General features: G+C 46.1%; 4 protein-coding genes across 5 annotated transcripts; all 4 read left to right on the plus strand.

Moving 5' to 3' along the window:
• The first annotated feature begins 28 nt into the window (after positions 1-28).
• slain1a (SLAIN motif family, member 1a) lies at positions 29-11,040 on the plus strand. The gene is made up of 9 exons (XM_084022962.1): positions 29-626; positions 2,508-2,644; positions 6,252-6,371; positions 7,089-7,175; positions 7,459-7,608; positions 7,774-8,112; positions 8,641-8,838; positions 9,305-9,638; positions 10,165-11,040. Exons 1-9 carry the CDS (start codon positions 136-138, stop codon positions 10,238-10,240), a joined length of 1,932 nt encoding a protein of 643 aa, XP_083879088.1. The 5' UTR covers positions 29-135; the 3' UTR covers positions 10,241-11,040.
• A 347-nt stretch (positions 11,041-11,387) lies between these two features.
• On the plus strand, positions 11,388-13,021 carry LOC311022017 (uncharacterized protein). The gene is made up of 4 exons (XM_084023008.1): positions 11,388-11,575; positions 11,679-11,750; positions 11,843-12,006; positions 12,684-13,021. The coding sequence occupies exons 2-4, from the start codon at positions 11,730-11,732 to the stop codon at positions 12,916-12,918; spliced, it is 420 nt and encodes a 139-aa protein (XP_083879134.1). The 5' UTR covers positions 11,388-11,575; positions 11,679-11,729; the 3' UTR covers positions 12,919-13,021.
• A 546-nt stretch (positions 13,022-13,567) lies between these two features.
• On the plus strand, positions 13,568-17,419 carry kbtbd7 (kelch repeat and BTB (POZ) domain containing 7). The gene has a single exon (XM_084022971.1). It carries the CDS (start codon positions 13,841-13,843, stop codon positions 15,713-15,715), a length of 1,875 nt encoding a protein of 624 aa, XP_083879097.1. The 5' UTR covers positions 13,568-13,840; the 3' UTR covers positions 15,716-17,419.
• A 115-nt stretch (positions 17,420-17,534) lies between these two features.
• Positions 17,535-20,867, plus strand: LOC311022015 (ras-related protein Rab-33B). Of its 2 annotated transcripts, none has more exons than XM_084023006.1 (2): positions 17,535-17,842; positions 19,677-20,867. In XM_084023006.1, the coding sequence occupies exons 1-2, from the start codon at positions 17,585-17,587 to the stop codon at positions 20,115-20,117; spliced, it is 699 nt and encodes a 232-aa protein (XP_083879132.1). In that variant the 5' UTR covers positions 17,535-17,584; the 3' UTR covers positions 20,118-20,867. The 2 variants fall into 2 exon arrangements, with proteins under 2 accessions (XP_083879132.1, XP_083879131.1); XM_084023005.1 differs by having other exon boundaries at positions 17,538-17,842; positions 19,671-20,867.
• The last annotated feature ends 395 nt before the right edge of the window (positions 20,868-21,262 follow it).

Below are 21,262 nucleotides of genomic sequence, written 5' to 3' on the forward strand. Positions count from 1 at the left end.
GTGTGTGTGTGTGTGTGTGTGTGTGTAGGCGCTTTAAACAGGGGGAGGGGGATCTGGACACCCTCTCTGGATTGAACAGGACCCTCTGCAGGCAGCCAGGCGGGCCGCGCGTCTCCATGTGCCGCTTCGCCCCAGATGGAAGCAGAGGTGTTGAACCCCGCGATGATGATGATGATGATGGCGGACGTCAACGGCAACAACAACGACGACGACGACGGCGGCGGCAACATCCAGATCAGCGGCGCGGAGCTGGAGGTGCTGAAGCTGCAGGAGCTGGTGCGGAAGCTGGAGCGCCAGAACGAACAATTGCGGACGCGAGCGTGCGCGGTAAACAACTGCGCGTCCGCGGGGCCTCGTCTCCAGACCGCGTTGTCCTGTCTGCGCGGGAGCGCGCCGGGTCCCGGTCCTGGTCCCGGGGGGGACGCTTTCTCCGGCAAATACGGCACCTCGAGCCCGTGTGGCTCCGGACCGCCCCGGGGTACCGCGGAGGAGCCGTTCGCCTATTTTCAGCCGAGCTCGGCGGCGGAGGAGGAGGTGGTGGAGGAGGGGGAGGAGGGCACCGTTCTGGATGAGGTCGAGGTTCTGGACGTGGACTCCGTGCTCCCCCTCGGAGAGCCCGAGACCTGGTAACTATTGTGTGTTTCGGGGATCCACATGTATGTGAATGAGGGGTAAAAACAGATGATTTCATGTCTCTGCCTCATCGATCATCTATATCGATCCTCTCCTGGTGGATCAGACCTGCAGCCTCCTTTATTATTATTATTCTATTTAAACAGGAGGAAAGAGAACAAAAACAGAGTGTGGGTATCCCAGAATGCACCTTGCATGCAGCTATATAGGGATGTAAAATTAGAAACAATGCCTTCAGTGATCAAACAGCTGGGCTTTGTGGACACACACACACACACACACACACACACACACACACTGACTGCTGATGTGATGATGTGGGAAATGTAGCACGCAGCTGAATGTAGCACCAGTTTGTCTCCTCACTCCATTTAACACGGTTGACCCTGGAGTAGCGTGGCCTAGTTGTGTAGTTGTGTAGTTGTGTCCGGTGTGTGTAGATGACGCATCCCTTTTTTTACAACCCAGTTTAGTTCTTCTTTAGGGAGAGCTGTGACACGGCCATTTATCATAATATGGATCATATCATATATCAATATAACGACAGGTATCACCATCTATCGCATGTTTTCTGCTGATTCACTCCGGCAGCAACCTCCGGTTCTGAGAGGTGAAGCCTATGCCGAAGTGCCTTAAAAAACCAGGGGGCAACTCCTCTCTGGTTGTATAGAAGTCTATGAGAAAATGGTCCTACTTCTCTCTGCTGGCCACCAGGGGGCGACTCCTCTCTTGTTGTATAGAAGTCTATGAGAAAATGGTCCTACTTCTCTCTGCTGGCCACCAGGGGGCGACTCCTCTCTGGTTGTATAGAAGTCTATGAGAAAATGGTCCTACTTCTCTCTGCTGGCCACCAGGGGGCGACTCCTCTCTGGTTGTATAGAAGTCTATGAGAAAATGGTCCTACTTCTCTCTTGATGTATTATCTCAGTAAACATTGTAAACATGAGTTTATCGTCTCAATCTCTAGTTTCAAGTCTTCTTCAATCCAGCATGATGTTCATTTAGTACATTATGGTCCATTTAGAGTCCACCAGACCAGAAAGCAGGGGATGCTTTAGGGGGCGGGGCTTACCTGCTGATTGACAGGTCGCTACCAATGCTAGTTAGCTACTTAGATGACTTTAACATTTAGCTGTAAAGTTGACCTTGAATCATGAAGCTAACTTTGTGAGCAACTTCAACACCAGAATTCACATGGATCCAGATCCAGTAAGGGTGCTGTTTGTGTTCCTCAGATCCATCCGTCGCTCCTCCACAGTCTAAATATGGTCACTTCCTTCACTGGGTGCACAAATATCAAGAAGTATTATTATCATGTTCTCTGAGAGTCTTGAGCTGGTTTGTTATAATCAGCTTAACGATATGGATATCCGATTTCATCACATTATGATTTCATGCCCTGTTTTTAGGAATCTGTCATTTTAGGGTGTCATCGTCACACACACCAATCGATTTAGTTTATTGATTTAGTTTATAATTTGTCGAGATGAATTCAGAGTGAGATAGCTTTGAATCCTTTTGGATTCAGTCTGGCTGAGTTACAAGTATCTAATGCTGCAACCATTATTATTGTCACTCCTCTTTTTCATGATTTTCTCTATTCTTTGATTCATCATTTCTTGTGTGTTGTCACTATAATGCCAATTCATGTTTTTTAACCAGAAACCTCACGCTTTTCTTTGGCTTAAAAATGAATAATTGATGAAATGAATAATGTCTTGGATTAATGCTCTATTGATCTACAACCCCGATGGGAAACGATCCTCTCTCTTTATTATGATGTACGCTTGTTTCACAGCCAGTAAAACGTCTTTCCCGTTTGACGCTGGTCTCTGAGCTCCGGTCTCTTGTGGGTCTGTATTGTGTGTTTGCAGGCTGTATGTGAGCCCCAGAGCCCGGCTGCAGGGTCCCCGGGTCCTCAGCCCTCTCCAGTGGTGCCGGCGGGTGCTGGACCACCCGGGACCCGAGGTGGAGCTGGCCAGGATGACCCTCTGTCACAGACTGGACCAAGGTACCGCTGACCAATCAGATTACAGGCCTCCACATCTGGACATCTGTCTCTCTCTGTCCCTGTCTCTCTCTCTGTCTGTCTCTCCTGACATGTGATCATAAGCCGTGACACAGTAAACGTCTCCACGTGCAGCGAGGATTTCCAGCAGGAAGGTTTTCTCTTCACTCGCTCTGAGCCGTCCTCCGACCTTTGAACTCTCTCTGGTGATTTAGGGGTTTCTAAGTAGCTCGGCCAACTTCCCACGGAGTGACTATTATTCACTGTGGTGGTTGGAAGGATTCCTGTTTACACACATCAGCATCGACAGAACCATTACTAATTCATTAATCGCTCCGCTGGTGTGTCGATAGAAATCATTTAGAAGCTGTGGTCGCCGGTATACCACCACAGGAATACACCGATACACCACTACAGGAATACACCGATACACCACCACAGGAATACACCGATACACCACCACAGGAATACACCGATACACCACTACAGGAATACACCGATACACCACCACAGGAATACACCGATACACCACTACAGGAATACACCGATACACCACTACAGGAATACACGATACACCACCACGGGAATACACAGATACACCACTACAGGAATACACCGATACACCACTACAGGAATACACCGATACACCACTACAGGAATACACCACCACATACACCACTACAGGAATACACCGATACACCACTACAGGAATACACCACCACATACACCACTACAGATATACACCACTACAGGAATACACCACCACAGGAATACACCGATACACCACTACAGGAATACACCGATACACCACTACAGGAATACACCGATACACCACCACAGGAATACACCGATACACCACTACAGGAATAAACCACCACATACACCACCACAGGAATACACCACCACCACATACACCACTACAGGAATACACCGATACACCACTACAGGAATACACCGATACACCACCACAGGAATACACCGATACACCACTACAGGAATACACCACCACATACACCACCACAGGAATACACCACCACCACATACACCACCACAGGAATACACCACCACATACACCACCACAGGAATACACCGATGCACCACTACAGGAATACACTGATACACCACTACAGGAATACACCGATACAGCACCACAGGAATACACCGATACACCACTACAGGAATACACCTATACACCACTACAAGAATACACCACCACATACACCACTACAGATATACACCACTACAGGAATACACCACCACAGGAATACACCGATACACCACCACAGGAATACACCACCACAGGAATACACCACTACAGGAATACACCACTACAGGAATACACCACCACATACACCACCACAGGAATACACCACCACAGGAATACACCACCACATACACCACCACAGGAATACACCACCACATACACCACCACAGGAATACTCCACCACATACACCACTACAGGAATACACCACCACATACACCACCACATACACCACTACAGGAATACACCACCACATACACCACCACATACACCACTACAGGAATACACCACCACATACACTACCACATACACCACTACAGGAATACACCACCACATACACCACCACATACACCACTACAGGAATACACCACCACATACACCACCACCACATACACCACTACAGGAATACACCACCACATACACCACCACATACACCACTACAGGAATACACCACCACAGGAATACACCGATACACCACCACAGGAATACACCACCACATACACCACTACAGGAATACACCACTACAGGAATACACCACCACAGGAATACACCGATACACCACCACAGGAATACACCACCACAGGAATACACCACCACCACATACACCACTACAGGAATACACCACTACAGGAATACACCACCACATACACCACTACATACACCACTACAGGAATACACCACCACAGGAATACACCACCACATACACCACTACAGGAATACACCACTACAGGAATACACCACCACATACACCACTACATACACCACTACAGGAATACACCACCACATACACCACTACTTACACCACTACTTACACCACTGCAGGAATACACCACTACATACACCACCACAGGAATACACCACCACAGGAATACACCACCACATACACCACTACATACACCACCACATACACCACCACCACACACACATATATATATATATATATATATATATATATATATATATATATATATATATATATATAGCGTTTCTCTAGCTAGAATCCTTCAGAAACCCTTCTCCAGCAGGATAACCAGCACGCGATACTAAATTACATCCGCTGCTTGACACAGTTTCGTTGCTTTACAGTTTCTCCACTCATGCACAGGGATATGGTTGCCGTGGAAACCATGCTTACATTAAGCAGAGGTTTTTGAGACTGATTTTGCTCAGCGGTCGCAGCTGAAGCAGCCAGTACAAGACAAGAGACTGTTGTTACTGCATGAATACATATATATGTGTGTGTGTGTGAGTGTGTGTTTTATCTTTAAAGACTCTTCCTGACACCACATTGTGTATCCGTATGTGTGTTGAGTTCAAGGCCCTCCCGGCTCTCTGAAAGCTGTATTCAGCGGCGGTTGGCTCCCCTCCTCCGGGTCATGAATGCATGCTTGTTGTTCCGTTAACTCGCCGTGAATGAGAGTTTTATCCGGCAGCGGTTGAGACTAATTGTGTCGGGAATGCCAAAACGCTCCACTCCGTCAGGTGTGGACTACCAAACGGAGAACTCAGTGTTTACACTTTGAACAGCCAGTATAAAAGAAGAGCAAGCAGTTTCTAATGAGGTCTTGGGACTAATTGTCATTTATCAAAAGGTTATTTATCATTGAGTCATTCATAAGGACAATATTTGACAGAAAAAGCCTGGCAGACCAAAATCAATGTGGTTTATTACGGATCTATAAACCTAATTAATTGTGTTTTTAACTGTTATTATCCAGGTGGAAGAATGAACCTGACAAGTTAATGATGCATGTGAATTAAAACCTTTAAAATTATTAAAATCAATCAGCAACCAACCAAACCAAAATAATAAAAACAAATCAAAATGGTCAAATCCAAGATGTTACACGTCGGATAAAACCAATTAACTCATAAGAACAAAATAAAAAGTAATAATGAAGAGGGTCAAACATGGAGGATGGATCTTCAGTGTCTGTGGAGAGTTTTAATAAAGTTTTATGTGATGACGTATGAATGTTAAACCCCCTGCAGCCCAGAAGTAGACCACGGTCGATCTCATTATGATTTTCGGGAACGTGTTGTAGCCAACATGCACAATCCCTGCTTATCCTAAGATCCTTCCCCTCAAAAAAAAACACCCAAAATCTGCAGTTTAGCTCAATAATCTGCAGCCGTAAGCTGAGTCACGTCTTACTGTATCAGCCTCCGTACGTCCGAGCCGTGACCCGATCGTTTAAACATCAATACTGATCCGCTAGAAAGCAGATTAACATTTGGCCCACAACATAATCAATGTGTTCTGTGTGTGTGTGTGTGTGTGTGTGTGTGTGTGTGTGTGTGTGTGTGTGTGTGTGTGTGTGTGTGTGTGTGTGTGTGTGTGTGTCCAGCTAAGCGGTGGCGAGGCGTGTCCCCGGTCCGTCCCTACAGCTGTGTAGAAGGTCTGTCCTCTCTCAGCTGCCCCATCCTGCCTTACACCAAACCTGCTGCTGCACTGTCCGAGGCTCCAGGTAATCATCATCATCATCATCATCATCATCCTCATCATCATCATCATCATCATCATCATCATCATCCTCATCATCATCATCATCATCATCATCATCCTGCTGCTGCTCACCATGAAACCTCACATCATTACAAGCATTTAAGTCATTTATGAAGCCAATGAGTTATTTATTTGCAGTTCATTACAAAAGAAATCATTACATAGATATATTTCATACGTGCACAAGTGGATGAGGTCAGAGGTCATCAGACTGTTCGGGGACCAGGGTCCCCCGTAAACAGCTGCCGTATGCATGTAGCCGCCTGTTGAATCCGAAGCTTGTTTATTTTCTTTGAGTCTCAAACCCGCTGACCTCGTTTCCAAATCCAACAAAATAACAGAATGATATCTAAAGTCCGATGACGACGATCTTCATCTCCGGTTCCAAAGTAATAAGAACTCGGAGCCAAAAGCATTTGTTGCTTCCAAAAGTTTCTCCTGGAGCTCGTTGTAAGCCGGACTCTTGAACAACCTGTTACTCTGCAGTTTACAATCAGATTACAGCAGATTCCAGGGGGGGGGGGATTATCAGGTCAAACCCGCCGGAGACAGATGGAGACGAGCACGAGCTCCCAAAAAAACCTCCTCCACATTCTGACCGTGACCATGTATGCATATTTAATTATATCAACACAAATGTCACATAATGAGCTTTGATCTGATTGATTTTTCTTCCAAGCGGCTCCGTCGTTCCTGCAGCCGTTGAGGACGAGCTGCAGCCTCAGTGACCGGGCGCCCACCTTCCTGTCCAGCTCTGCTCTCCACAGTGAGTTCACCTTGAATGGCTCGAATCCCACCAGATGAATAAGAACTGGAGGGATGAGAGGAAGCAAGCATGCATAGAGAGCTGGAATAGTACGACTGCTTGTGGGGGTTCGATTCCCCTCCAGTCTGCATACCGAAGTGACTTTGGGCAAGACTGACCCCCAAATTGCCCCAGAAGACTACAAATATATCTAAATGTCCCATATCACTATGGAAACGTCTTCTCTTGTGTGTTCCTGCATGTCCTTAAAAGAAGTGGTGACATATCGACGTCTGTGTTTCAGCCTCGGCCCGCCGCCACGCCGCCATCAGCCCCCAGTCTTCCGTGGACAGCGAGGTGGGCGTGTCCGAGCTGGAGGACGACCCCATCTCCATGAGCTACAAGCTGCAGGACATGACGGACGTGGAGGTCATGGCCAGACTTCAGGAGGAGAGTGAGTTCAAACTGTAATATGTAATAAATAAACACGATGGAGCAGTAAGACGTGTAGAAAATAAATGAAGCCTATTCTCCTGTGAGGTTCCCTCCTTGATAAACATCAGAAATAAAACTAGAAATTAGTAATTACTGCATTAAAGCGCTGCTGTCGCCCCCGCAGGTCTCCGACAGGACTACGCCTCTACCTCACACACCGCCACGGCCGGCCGCCGCAGCTCCAGCTTCTCCCTGCACTCCCTCCGCCGCGGCGAGATGGACCTGGAGGAGGAGGACGAGGACGAGGAGGAGGGCTACGACCAGCTGCCTCCTCCCCAGCCCCGGCTGTTCCGGACCGGGTCCATGCAGAGGGGCGGCCTGCCCCACTCCCACACCTTCTCCAGCATCCGGGACTGCAGACGCAGCTCCATCACACCTCAGTTTTCTCTCAGCGGACTCTCCCAGTACTCCGGACCCTCGGGTCTGACCTCGGAGACCCACGCAGCGTACAGGAGCAGCACAGGTGAGTCCTCAACCAGCTCCTCCACACACAAATATCCTAAAGAATCAGCCGGATTCAAGGCTTTCCTCTCAGTGACATCACCTCTCAGTCCACATTTGGACTGAGAGGATCTTGACCCACATTCAAGACGTTCAGAGAGTGCTCTTGGTTACAGGGTTTAAAGGTCATACAGAGTTTAATTAAGGCAGAAGGAATAAGAGGAAGACTTGGACATTTGGTGTTGAGATGAGAAGATTTATATCAGTCATGTCTTTATGGTGAATATGAGCCAGTTAGCTTAGCTTAGCATAATGACTTGAAACTGAGGGAAACAGCGAGTTCTGGTTCTGGGCAAAGGAAACCTAAATCAATCAATCAATCAATCTATCTATCTATCTATCTATCTATCTATCTATCTATCTATCTATCTATCTATCTATCTATCTATCTATCTAGCTCAGATTGTGGTTTTACAGAACTTTATGATTTGCCCTTTTAATGTTGGAATTTGAGTAAAAAGCAACGACGTCATCTGCTCTGGTTGCACAGACAAGCTCCGGAGAAGCATGCCCAACCTGCTGCGAGCTCCCAGCATGCCCAGCATGCCCAGTGTTCCCAGCATCCCGTGCCTGGCCTCCCCCCTCACCCCTCCCTCCCACGGCCCCTCGTCCCTGCCAACCATCTCCTCCCTCCGGAGCAGCCACAGCTTCGACTCGTCCAGTGGGCTCGCACGCCTCCAGTCCTCCAGTAAGTCTCTAGTCTATGAGTGAAAAACACACTTCAGTGATGCATGAATGGATGAAGCCAGATTATATTTTTGCTTCTGTTGGGGATCAAACCCGAGTCTTTCAGGTGGAAGATAGAAATTCTTCCACTCATCTTAAAATCATTGTTAAGCTTTGACAAATAATTCAGTGGTCATCAAACATGTTTTCAGATTTATATTAGTGATGATGCTTCCACCTTATATTGCTCTCTTCTACATGAAAGCACATCAGCCACTTTTAATCATTAAAGCTCGGGCAGATAATGGTTCGGTCCACTCTCCATTAAAGTGCCACCTCTGTGGGCTGAACCAAGAAGGACTGCCTTCCTAGGAAGACAAACAGCAAAATGGTTTCCTGAACAACCTGACAGAACGATGTGAACTAAATGTGCTTGATATACTGAGAACGACTGGATGAACGTGAGTTTGATTCCCTTCTTGCTCCAGTCCCCTCCCCGGGCCAGCTCACCCAGCGGGTGCAGAGCGTGGGCAACTTCCCCACCACGGCCCGCCACCCGCTGAAAGCCACCGCCTACGTGAGCCCCACGGTGCAGCAGGGCCCCTCCTCCACCTCCCTGTCCTCCTCCGTCAGTCTGCACTCCATCAACACCGCCGCGCTGCCTCAGCCCCTCAAGCCAGGCAGCGGTTTGGTGCCGCAGCCCCTCATCAAAGCCGGCGGCAACCAGCCGGCCATCACCCGCAGCTCCCTCCCTCGCCCCGCCTCCTTCGTGGGGACGAGCGGCGTCCCACGGGCCAGCAAGATCGGCCAACCGGCACGCAGGTAAGACTGGAGGAATGATGATGTCACACATCGCAACATTGTATCGTTGCCTGTTTGAATAAAAGGGTTCAATGTGTTCACAGTTCACTACAAAGATGAATGTGTTTTACACTCTCGATTATCAGTCCATTTTCATTGATCGACAGAAAACTCATCGGCAATCTGTTCTTCCCGGTTTGAAGTGATAGAATAGAGAATCGCATAGAGTTGTATTTAAATAGAGAAGATACAGTTTAACATAGTTCCAATACAAAGTCCCTATTTGGAGGAAATGTCATATTTTGGGTGTTTTTTCTTTGTTGGACCAAATGATTAAAGACGATTAAACTCTGATTATTATTATTCAACCACTGATGTTTTAGAAGATAATTATTACTTAAATATTTATATGAACATTCAGGTATATTTGACTAATATGCTGATGTTTTATTTGAACTGCATATCATTAAGAATATATATATTATTTTGGATCAGCCCCCAGAGTTAAAAGGTCAAACTTGATTATTTCCTGTTTCCTCCCGTCTAGTTTGCTGCCTCCTCCAAAGAGCCTGGCTGCCCTTTCTGCCCTGAGGGACGCCAGCTGGAAAGACGGCTGCTACTGAACCCAAAGCCGGTCTACAGGGTGGCATCGCTGCACGGGACTGAAGTCACACCCTGCTGTCAGGAGCCCCCGTCCCCCGGTCTTGGGCCGCGACCCCAAGCGAGAGTGACTGTTAAACGTTTTTGTACTGGTCTCTGGAGGACTGAGAGCCGTAACGGGTCCAGCAGGCTGGATCGTTACATTACTTCCTGCTGAAACGCATCGAGGAAACGACCCCTGATAATCATGTTGAATGTTTGTGTGGAGAGTTTACAGCCGGGTGACGAGGACATCCACCCTCCCCTCCCCCCTCCCTCCCTTCTGACACGGGTCCACCAACAGTCCTGTGGTCCAGGCACCCGGTCTGCCTCTTCAGAGCAGTGTGTGTGTGTGTGTGTGTGTGTGGGGAACGTTTCTCTCCAGTTGGAAGCTCATGAAAAACTCACGCTTTTGTACAAGCTTCCAATAACTTCACTCTCATTGATTTCTTGTCCGATATTGAATTGAATGATTCCGTTCCATCCTGTGCCTGTAGTGTAATTCATGTTCTTATTTATTATTATTATTGGACCTCGCAGCACTTTCCCATCACAATTACAATTAACACATTCAAGTAAACTACCTGCTTTTTGCTTCTTAAGTATGAGGTCTGTTACTTCATCTTCTTCTTCTTTCTTATCCTTTAAATAAGAGCTGAGATTTTTAATGTTCTCTGATAAACATAATCACTGATATTATTACACAAAGAGCCCCCAAGCTTTTTAATGGATGACAAGACTTTTAAAGAGGAGGTGGATTTTTCAAGTGAATAAAAGCCTTTTCAAAAAATATATAGAGAGATTTTATTTTTCTAGTCTTTCTTGAATGAAAATGTATTTCTCAAAGGGATTTTTTAATATATATAGATATTAAAAATATTTGTTTATATACAGTGTTTAATATTTTTAATAAGTGAGTTATTAATTTGACTATTTATTTGCTTATTTAAAAGGAACAATGAAAAAATGAAAAAGTATGTTTATATATATATAATATATATATATATATTCCCAATAAGTTAGTGATTCATTTGACTATTTAGAAGGAACAATTGATGTTGAAAAATCAATAATGGGTTGTTATAAATTTGCAGAAACTTTTTTACTGTAAACAATTAATGAGGCAAGATGTTCGATTAAACACCTTTTTTAGTGCCGAACACTAAATTAAAATGCTCCAGACTTCCACTGTAATCGGCCGAGGCTGTAGAACTGTTGAGCCTAAAGCTGAACAACAACAACCTGCAGCGACTAATGTTTAACAGAGTACAGTGTTGATGAGGATCTCCTCAGTAACCAGCTCATACACTCGCTGTAAGGTGAGGGAGTCAAATCTGTGTGATTTTGGGACGGCAAATTTATGTTTTTAATATATATATATATATCACTGATATGTGTTCCACGATATCACTGGGAAATTAGGTTCATGAAGACGGTAACTAGGTGTTTTGGATCTTTTTGGAATTTGAAACAATGCCCAACAAAACCCAAGAGGTACGTGTGTTCCTTTTGTTTTAATCTCTTTCTTTTTGGTGATTTTTGCACGTCTTTTTGTTTTGCTTTGTGTTGATTTTGTTGTTTTTTAGGATGCTGTAATTAACCTGAAGACGCTGCAGGACATTTCCAGCCAGCTTGCTTTTGAGTGGACGTTTTTGGCGTCTGAGCTCGGCTTCAGCAGGAGCGAGATCAGGCGGTTTGGCATCAAATCTGCAGAGAAGAGCGTCCAGGCTCGGACCATGTTGGAAAGCTGGTACAGTGTGTGTGTGTGTGTGTGTGTGTGTGTGTGTGTGTGTGTGTGTGTGTGTGTGTGTGTGTGTGTGTAGCTTGATGATGTGGTAGGATTTAGTGACTGTCAGCTGTGTGCATAGTAGTATAGTATAGTAGTATATTAAAATGCCACGTTATATTTCATCCTCACTAGGAGGATATTCAGTGTGATGTCTGTTCTTAAATCTGACCTTTTTAGAATTCTCCACGGGTGAAATAGGTGCTCATATTTTATTCTAAATGATTTGTGTCTTCCTGTGGGCTTTGATTTGAGCTTTCTACACGCTGCCTCATCAGCACAAACATATATCCTTGACTGTCGTCTGTTCCTGTTCTTGGTCTCAAAATGTCCTTGGGTGTTGGGGACCCTAACCCTAACAAACTATTATTTTCATCTTTTGTTATTTGTTTGGTCTATAAACTGTCAGAAAATAAGGGAAAATGTCCATCCCAGTATGTCAAACTTCTAGGTGGAAGTCTTTAAATGTCTTGTTTTGTTGGTCCAAATGCCAAAGATATTCACTTTAATATACAAACACACATTTGGAGGCTGACAAACAGTATTTTATTTGACCTTTTGAATCTCCACTGACTTCCGAGCTGCCGATTCTGTCCGATATCACACGTTTGTGTCTCAGGTGTCTCCATCTTCGCTCCCAGGTATGAGAAGTCGTGGGAAAAGCCCAATAAGACCAAGCTGCTGCAGGACGGCCTGGAGCGAGCGGGCAGACGGGACCTGGCTGAGAGGCTGCGCTGCCTCCACTGGGGCCACCAGAAGCTCAGCCAGAGGGTGGAGCTGCCCTCCGCCTTCCCCTTCCTCATCACGGTCCACAAGACCATCCGCAACCAGGACGCACTCCGCAGGATCAACCAGCTCAACCGCAGGAACACATAATCTTCTCAAATCTGAGAAGCTGCAGTCAGGAAGTGTTTGCATGATACAGGACAGATATCAGAAAATGTATACATTTTCAAAATTATTGTTGATTTTATATATATACATATATCACATACACACAAATATATAGTGGTATTTATATTATCTCTTAAATAATAAATACTATAAATAAATACTTAGTGCTTTGTCATTCCTGCTATTAAAGAAATATAAAAATATTGATTTTCATATCAGAAATGCAACTGTTTTGATCAAATATTTATATATATTTAATGAAGACATTCATGGAGCTTCTTTCATTATTTTGAATCATCCCGACCAACCAAACCATAATCGACCCAGTGGGTTCAACCAATCAGAGGCGAAGCCGTTGTAAGCAAGGTTGTGTGAGAGAGCAACGAGCCAGGCGATACTTCCTTCAAAATAAGAGATACATTTGTTCATTTTTAGTTAAAAAAGACTAAATGAACAAGTGTAAAGTGGTTTTAATCACCTCTAGTATTAAAACCATTGGATGATTTATTAGATTGGATATTAATGGTTCAAAAATAGAAAGAAACACCTAACAGATATATGAAACGGGCTTTTATTTTGGTAACTTGTCCCGGAACATGACGTCCCACCCCCTCGCCCCCCTCCCGTCTCCTACACTCAAACAGAAATCAGCATTCACGAGGAAAGAAATCAAAAAGAACCGGACACGGCCGCTGAACTCCGGGGATTATCTCCGCGGTGCACGCGACGGTATGACCAACCGGAAGCCGGGAACCGTCGGCTTTCACACACACAGCCGGTAAATGTGTCTCACCGCGTACGTTTGATTCTCTTTCTGTGTGTCATTGTCAGCGCGCGGACCCTGTCGCGTGAGCGAGTATGTCAACTGCTCGTCCGCGCGCTATTTGACGTTTAAAAGGGGGGGATGGCTTCGGCGATGAGCTGCTTCGGCGGCCCGGAGGTGCTGGAGGACGTGAACCACGCTCGGAGCCTCATGGACGAGCTGAAGTCGCTGTACGAGTGCCGGCTGCTCGGGGACGTGACCATCGGGGTCGAGTGTGACGACGATGACGAGGAGGAGCTGGAGCCCGGGGCCGGGGGCGGCGACGCCGGACAACTCTTCCTGTGCAGCCGCAACGTGCTCGCCGCCGCCAGCCCGTACTTCAAAAGCATGTTCACCGGCGGCTTGAACGAGAGCGCGCGGGAGAAGGTGGTGATCCGCGGCGTGGACCGCGAGTCCATGTCGGTCATCGTGGACTACTGCTACACGGGCCGCGCCACCATCACGGAGGGCAACGTCCAGCGGCTGTACGCGGCCGCCAACATGCTCCAGCTCGAGTACATCCGGAAGGCGTGCGCGAGCTTCATGACGCGGCGGCTGGACCTCGCGAACTGCGTGGGCGTGCTGAAGTTCGCGGACACCTACGACAACGCCGCGCTCAAGGAGAACGCGCGCGCCTTCATCGCGCGCAACTTCAGCCAGGTGTGCGGCGGCGGCGAGCTGTGCGAGCTGGACCTGCCGCAGCTGCGGGAGATGCTGTCCCTGGACACCCTGGACGTGGACTCGGAGCGGAAGGTGTGCTCCGCGGCGCTGCAGTGGATCGAGGCCAACGCGCCGCACAAGCGCGAGGACGCGCTGCAGGCGCTCAGGTGCGTGCGCTGGGACCTGTTCACGGAGAAGGACAGGTGTTACCTGGAGGGCCTCACGGCGAGGCCCCTCACTGAGAACTACCTGGCGCCCTTCTTCAACCGGTCCCCCGCGGAGGAGGGGACGTCTGCGGCGGCCGGGGATGCTCCCAAACACCGGATCGGCGTGAGCGCCAAAGAGATGATCCTGTTCTTCGGCCTGCCCAACGACAAGATCATGTGCTGCGACCCCTACTCCAAGGACCTGTACTTCATGGCCCCCCCTTTGGAGGACCTCAGCAGTCAGAACTACAAGCGCTCCACCATGGAGTCCCTGATCGCCTGCTCCTCCCCCCAGAACAACCTGTACCTGGCCTCCCACCTCTCCAAGCACTTCTGGCTGTACGACCCGGTGCACAACAGCTGGCAGGAGTTGGCGGAGAGGCCGCTGGGCAGGATGCATTCTGGGATGGGCTACCTCAACGGCCACGTGTACCTGCTGGGGGGGAGGAACCCGGTGACGGACGCCAGGCTGAAGGAGGTGGAGTGCTACAGCGTCCAGAGGAACCAGTGGACCTTCGTGGCTCCGCTGCCTCACTCGCTGGGGAAGATGCAGGTGGTGGCGCTGAAGGACCACCTGTACGTGGTGAACAAACGCCGCATGCTGTGCTACGACCCCAAGAGGGACCGCTGGCGCCACTGCGGCTCCCTGAGGCGGGACAAGCTGCACAAGGCGTGCGTGTACCAGGGCCAGATCATCTGCGTGTGCGACATCCCCGTGGTGAAGGCGTACCGGCCGGCCCGCGGCGAGTGGAAGAGGCTGGGCGACATCCCCATCGACAGCCGCGCCCTCAACTACCAGGTGATCCAGCACAACAACAAGCTGCTGCTGCTCACGCAGACGCTGCTGCAGCACAACAAGAACCGGGTGCTGATCCACGAGTACGACCGGGGCCGGGACGCCTGGAAGAACATCATGGCGGTGTACGTGTCCACGCTGGGGCCCGTGTGCGTGTCCACGCGCGTCTACCCGGCCTGCCTCGGCTCCGCCCACAGCTTCGCCACGGAGGAGGACGACGACAGCGGCTCCAGCGCCGACTGGGACCTGGAGGGGCTGACGGACGCCGACTCGGACTCGGGCAGCTCCAGCTCGTTCTCGGACGAGAACTGGTAGTGAGAACGTGTCGCTGTGTCAAAGAACGCTTATTTATGATCCAGTGGATTTTATTTACAGGTGAAACGAAGCAGAGCTGGTTTTCCAGAGAGACTTTTTGGATCAGGTGGTGCCGGCGTGAAGGACAGTCTGTTAGTCTTGTTTGCACCATAACTCAAGACAAACATGTGACATAAACTCTTCAGCAATACGTTTCCCTCCAGAGTCATCATTTAGTGCATTAATAGGAAGTTTACTCCAGAGACGTCGCGTTAACACTTCCATAAAACACGAAGAGCTGGCGAGGGACACATTCACAGAGATCCGTGCGAAATCGAAGCAGCAGATGCTTTTTTGAGGTCTTTCTAGACTTCCCATAATGCATTGCTTGAGCAGGTAGATGCAGAAGACCAGAGGCTCCTGATTTCCGAGTGTATATTAATGTTCTCTGGGTCTCGTGGGCCTGGTTGGAATGGTTCACCACCATGCCTGTAGCATTGTAGCAGAAACGCTGCATTTATAGTCATCAATTAAATGCTGGAATGTCGTTAATGTCATTGCTTTCCCACCTTTTGCTCTTCAGGCCACAAATATCCGCCGTCAACGACTCAACGTAGCACACAAAGAGACGTTTAAATAAAGTTTAACAGACGTGTCGTCTATCTGGTCGATGCAGCAGGAGAGCTTTGTGTCATTTCATGTTCAGGTTCTTTGAAGGCAAAAAAAACTTGACAAGAGGCCTTCAGGGGCTGGATCCACCTATCAGACCTGCTCGGTCTTCACCAATTAATTGATCATTCTGGCCTCAATCAAACAAACTTTCCTCATTTACTTTGAAATCAACGGCTTCCTTTAAACACTCGAGGGGAAGTTTAAACTTACGAGAAAAATCCTGACGGCTGCCTCCCGTTAAGAATTAGCATTTTTTTTAATTTTATGTTGCTGATGCTGTCAAGACATCACACACACACACACACACACACACACACACACTGCTAACCGCTGTATGAATATAGAAGCCAACGGCTCTACGCTCACTCAGGATTGGGCTTCAGAGAAAGCCTGTATGCCATGATTGACTTTTTTTTTTATGTAGTAAAACAATGTTTTGGTGACAAATGATATATTTTATGACTTTATAACAATTTTATGGATTATATTTCTGTTTGCTCTAATCTATGATTTTGAATTAATACTTGCAATATTTGTTTTGATTGGAAGATTTGTTTGTGCATGTAGTGAAACCGTTAAACACTCGGTTCCCGCTTTATTAGCAGCATTTAAACACAGAAGGGTTTCTAATGTGTCGACTCTGGTTCTCCAGACCCAACATTAGAACCTCGTCTTTGTGAACTTCAGCCTCAATCACCAACGGTTCAGACTCATTAGGACCTCCATGACGGTTGGAGTCACTGCTGTGGACCAGGCTGCTTTAATCTGACTAATAAACGGGCCTGAGTGTCGTCCCTGTTTGATGGGTAACTGAAGTGGTGCTATTTTAGGTTTGTGTGTGTGTTTTGTGTGTGTTTGTCAAATAAACACCGTGTCTGTTGGAGAAGAGAATTTGTGTACTTTTTTATTTTATTTTTTCTTATTTTGTGAACATAAACTAATCTAATTTGCAAGGATTTACAAACCAGAAAGCCATCAGAACTATTTGTTTTAAAATCCTGTTTTATTTGAAACCTGTATTTTGTATATTAATATATAATTGTACTTTTTAATCATTGCCCAATTGTTAAATAAAAATGATTTAAACAAAAATGCAAATAACCAGAATCTTCCGACTAGCACGTGAAGGCAGCACGAGACTTGGCGTGAGCTGTGGATGACGTTGATCTCGCGATGTCTCGGCGCAGTTCGCGTCCAGCCAGCGAGAGAAGATGAGCTATGGAAACGGAGAACAAGCCCGGGGACGTGTTCCACACGGTGTTCGGTGAAAGCGAGTCCGCGGAGCTGCCTCTGCACCGCGACTACGACCCGGTACAGGCCCGGATCTTCAAGATCATCGTGATCGGGGACTCGAACGTGGGGAAGACCTGCCTCACGTACCGGTTCTGCGGAGGCGCCTTCCTGAAGAACCCCGAGGCGACGATCGGGGTCGATTTCAGGGAGAGGACGCTGGAGCTGGACGGGGAGAGCATCAAGGTACACACACACACACACACACACACACACACATATACCTACTACACGTTAATGTCACACACACACACACACACACACACACACACACACATATACCTACTACACGTTAATGTCACACACACACACACACACACACACCAGGAGCCATGGACCTGAGCTGCGGTTTTTCCTCACAAGGACCCGGATGGACCCATAAACAAAACAGGCCCAACATGAGCCCCTTTAAAACAAACAACAGTCTATGGGAGCCGTTATGAAGCTTTTATGAAATTACGTTCAGTAAAGTCAACAAATACAATTCAACCCTTTATTCTGATGGTCAGAAACATAGTTTCCCCACGTTAACAATGATGGAGGAGATCATTCTTCATTTAATTCTATATAACAGGTGATATTGTCATTTAATCCCATAAAAAACAGGTGATATTGTCATTAAATCCCATAAAAACAGGTGATATTGTCATTTAATCCCATTAAAAACAGGTGATATTGTCATTAAATCCCATAAATAATGGTGATATTGTCATTAAATCCCATAAAAAAACAGGTGATATTGTCATTAAATCCCATAAATAATGGTGATATTGTCATTAAATCCCATAAAAACAGGTGATATTGTCATTTAATCCCATAAAAACAGGTGATATTGTCATTAAATCCCATAAAAACAGGTGATATTGTCATTTAATCCCATAAAAACAGGTGATATTGTCATTTAATCCCATAAAAAACAGGTGATATTGTCATTTAATCCCATAAAAACAGGTGATATTGTCATTTAATCCCATAAAAACAGGTGATATTGTCATTAAATCCCATAAAAACAGGTGATATTGTCATTTAATCCCATAAAAACAGGTGATATTGTCATTAAATCCCATAAAAACAGGTGATATTGTCATTTAATCCCATAAAAACAGGTGATATTGTCATTAAATCCCATAAAAACAGGTGATATTGTCATTTAATCCCATAAAAAACAGGTGATATTGTCATTAAATCCCATAAAAACAGGTGATATTGTCATTTAATCCCATTAAAAACAGGTGATATTGTCATTAAATCCCATAAATAATGGTGATATTGTCATTAAATCCCATAAAAAAACAGGTGATATTGTCATTAAATCCCATAAATAATGGTGATATTGTCATTAAATCCCATAAAAAAACAGGTGATATTGTCATTAAATCCCATAAATAATGGTGATATTGTCATTAAATCCCATAAAAACAGGTGATATTGTCATTTAATCCCATAAAAACAGGTGATATTGTCATTAAATCCCATAAAAACAGGTGATATTGTCATTTAATCCCATAAAAACAGGTGATATTGTCATTTAATCCCATAAAAAACAGGTGATATTGTTTTTAAATCCCATAAAAAACAGGTGATATTGTCAACAAATCCCATGAAATAAATAAATGATAAACAAATCATATTTAAAAAGCAGGTGATATTGTCAAAGAATCCCATTAAAAAAAAAAAAAAAAAGTCCTTCATATGGATACTTTTTCTTTCTTCTTGAGTAAAGAAGTTGAATCAATACTCCTAATTATAATTATATAGTATTTCTGAACACAAGTATCTACCACTGGAGTAGTACTTTATTTGTACATCATACTCAACAAGGCGCCGTATTTGTATTAATCTGTTTCTGAAAACAGTCCCACGCCCATCAAATGCATCATTTCCTGCTGTTTCTGTCACATCTGCTCAGAACTACGTTACCTGCTGTTTCAGAGCACGACTGAGTTTGATTCATACTGATGAACGATATTATCTATATGAGTATTAGTCAGTAAACGTGTGTTTGTGCTGCCAGCTGCAGATCTGGGACACGGCCGGTCAGGAGCGTTTCAGGAAGAGCATGGTGGAGCACTACTACCGCAGCGTCCACGCCGTCGTCTTCGTGTACGACGTCACCAGCCTCTCCTCCTTCGAGAGCATCCCCGAGTGGATCGAGGAGTGCAGCCGGCACTGCGTGGGACCCCTGGTGCCCCGCATCATGGTGGGCAACAAGTGTGACCTGAGGGACCGCCGGGAGGTCCCCACCACGGCGGCACAGTGTCTCGCCGACAGCTACAACTTCCCTCTGTTTGAGACCTCGGCCAAGGAGCCCGCCGAGAAGGAGCACGTCGACGCCATCTTCCTGACTTTGGCTTACAGACTGAAGAGCCACAAGCCGCTGAGGCTGAAGCAGCCGAGCGAGAGCGGCGGCACGCAGCTGTGGAGCCAGAGAGGGCAGGAAGCGGCGGCGTGTCAGTGCTGAGGTCAACCGTGGCGTCCTGTCAAAGAGGTCATAATGGTATCTCTCGAAACGACTGAGACTGAATCCAGAAAGGCTGATTTATAATCACGAGGTGGAAAAAGGATGCAAACGTACTGCGGTTTTCATGTTTTCCTGCCTGATGGAAAAGGAACCGCTGAGACAGAGAGACGATCAGTTTGCACATTAATTAAACATTTCAGTGAAATGCATGAAAGAATATGGAGGAATGCCAAACTCAAACTGCACATACAGATCACGTTGAAGTCAATGCAGAATGCACTTTAATATGTATACTAATGATATGCAATCAGCTGACTAGTAGCGTTTCAACGTAGCCACAGTATTGAATGCAGACCGTGAATCAAGCGACCGGCGAGGTCCATTTAAACTGTGATCAAAACCGTGCAATCGTTGTTTTATTTTATTTTTAATTTATGTTTTAAAGCGATAAAAGAAATGAATATATGCAGCAGGAGGTTTGGTGCTGTTGCTGAATGTGTAATTCTTCAAATATAAGTTTGAACACAAGCAGCTTTGTGTCGCCTCATAACGCGACACAGTTTCTCTGGTGGAGCCGAGAAAAATGCAAAACTTGAAAAGCACGAGTGGACACACTCAGCTGTCTTAAAACAATGATTTGATTTAAAGTATGAAATCACAAGAAAAAGGTTTTGCTGTGTGTTACGATACTTTCCAACTGTATCGGAGGCTTTTGACGATGTTATGCTGCAAATCAATAAAAGTGGTTTGGTCGGTATGAATCAAAATGAGGTTTCTGGTGTGTGTTTGTTTTTCTTTTGGTGTGATGATGACAGCAGTCATCTCAGGCTCTTCAAATCATAATTTACTCTCAAATACTTGCACATAATAAGGGTTAAATTAATACACATTATTTTAAAATGATGGGAAAACATCCTTCTGCTAACATGGACAAGAATGAATAAAAAAAAACGTGGAATTTTGAACATCTTCAACTCCATAAAACCTGGTTAACTCCACCCAATGATGAAGATCGTGTGATATGACTGAAAGCTCCGGAAGAGCCATTAAATGCACCAGATTGTTCCCTCAGCTTCATCCCAGTTTGCAATATTTGACTGGATTGGTCTTTAGCGACGCCTAGTGGTCGACAACGTGTATCGCTC

Source organism: Eutrigla gurnardus (assembly GCF_963514095.1).
Source record: "Eutrigla gurnardus genome assembly, chromosome: 12".
In the NCBI taxonomy this organism is placed as follows: domain Eukaryota; kingdom Metazoa; phylum Chordata; class Actinopteri; order Perciformes; family Triglidae; genus Eutrigla; species Eutrigla gurnardus.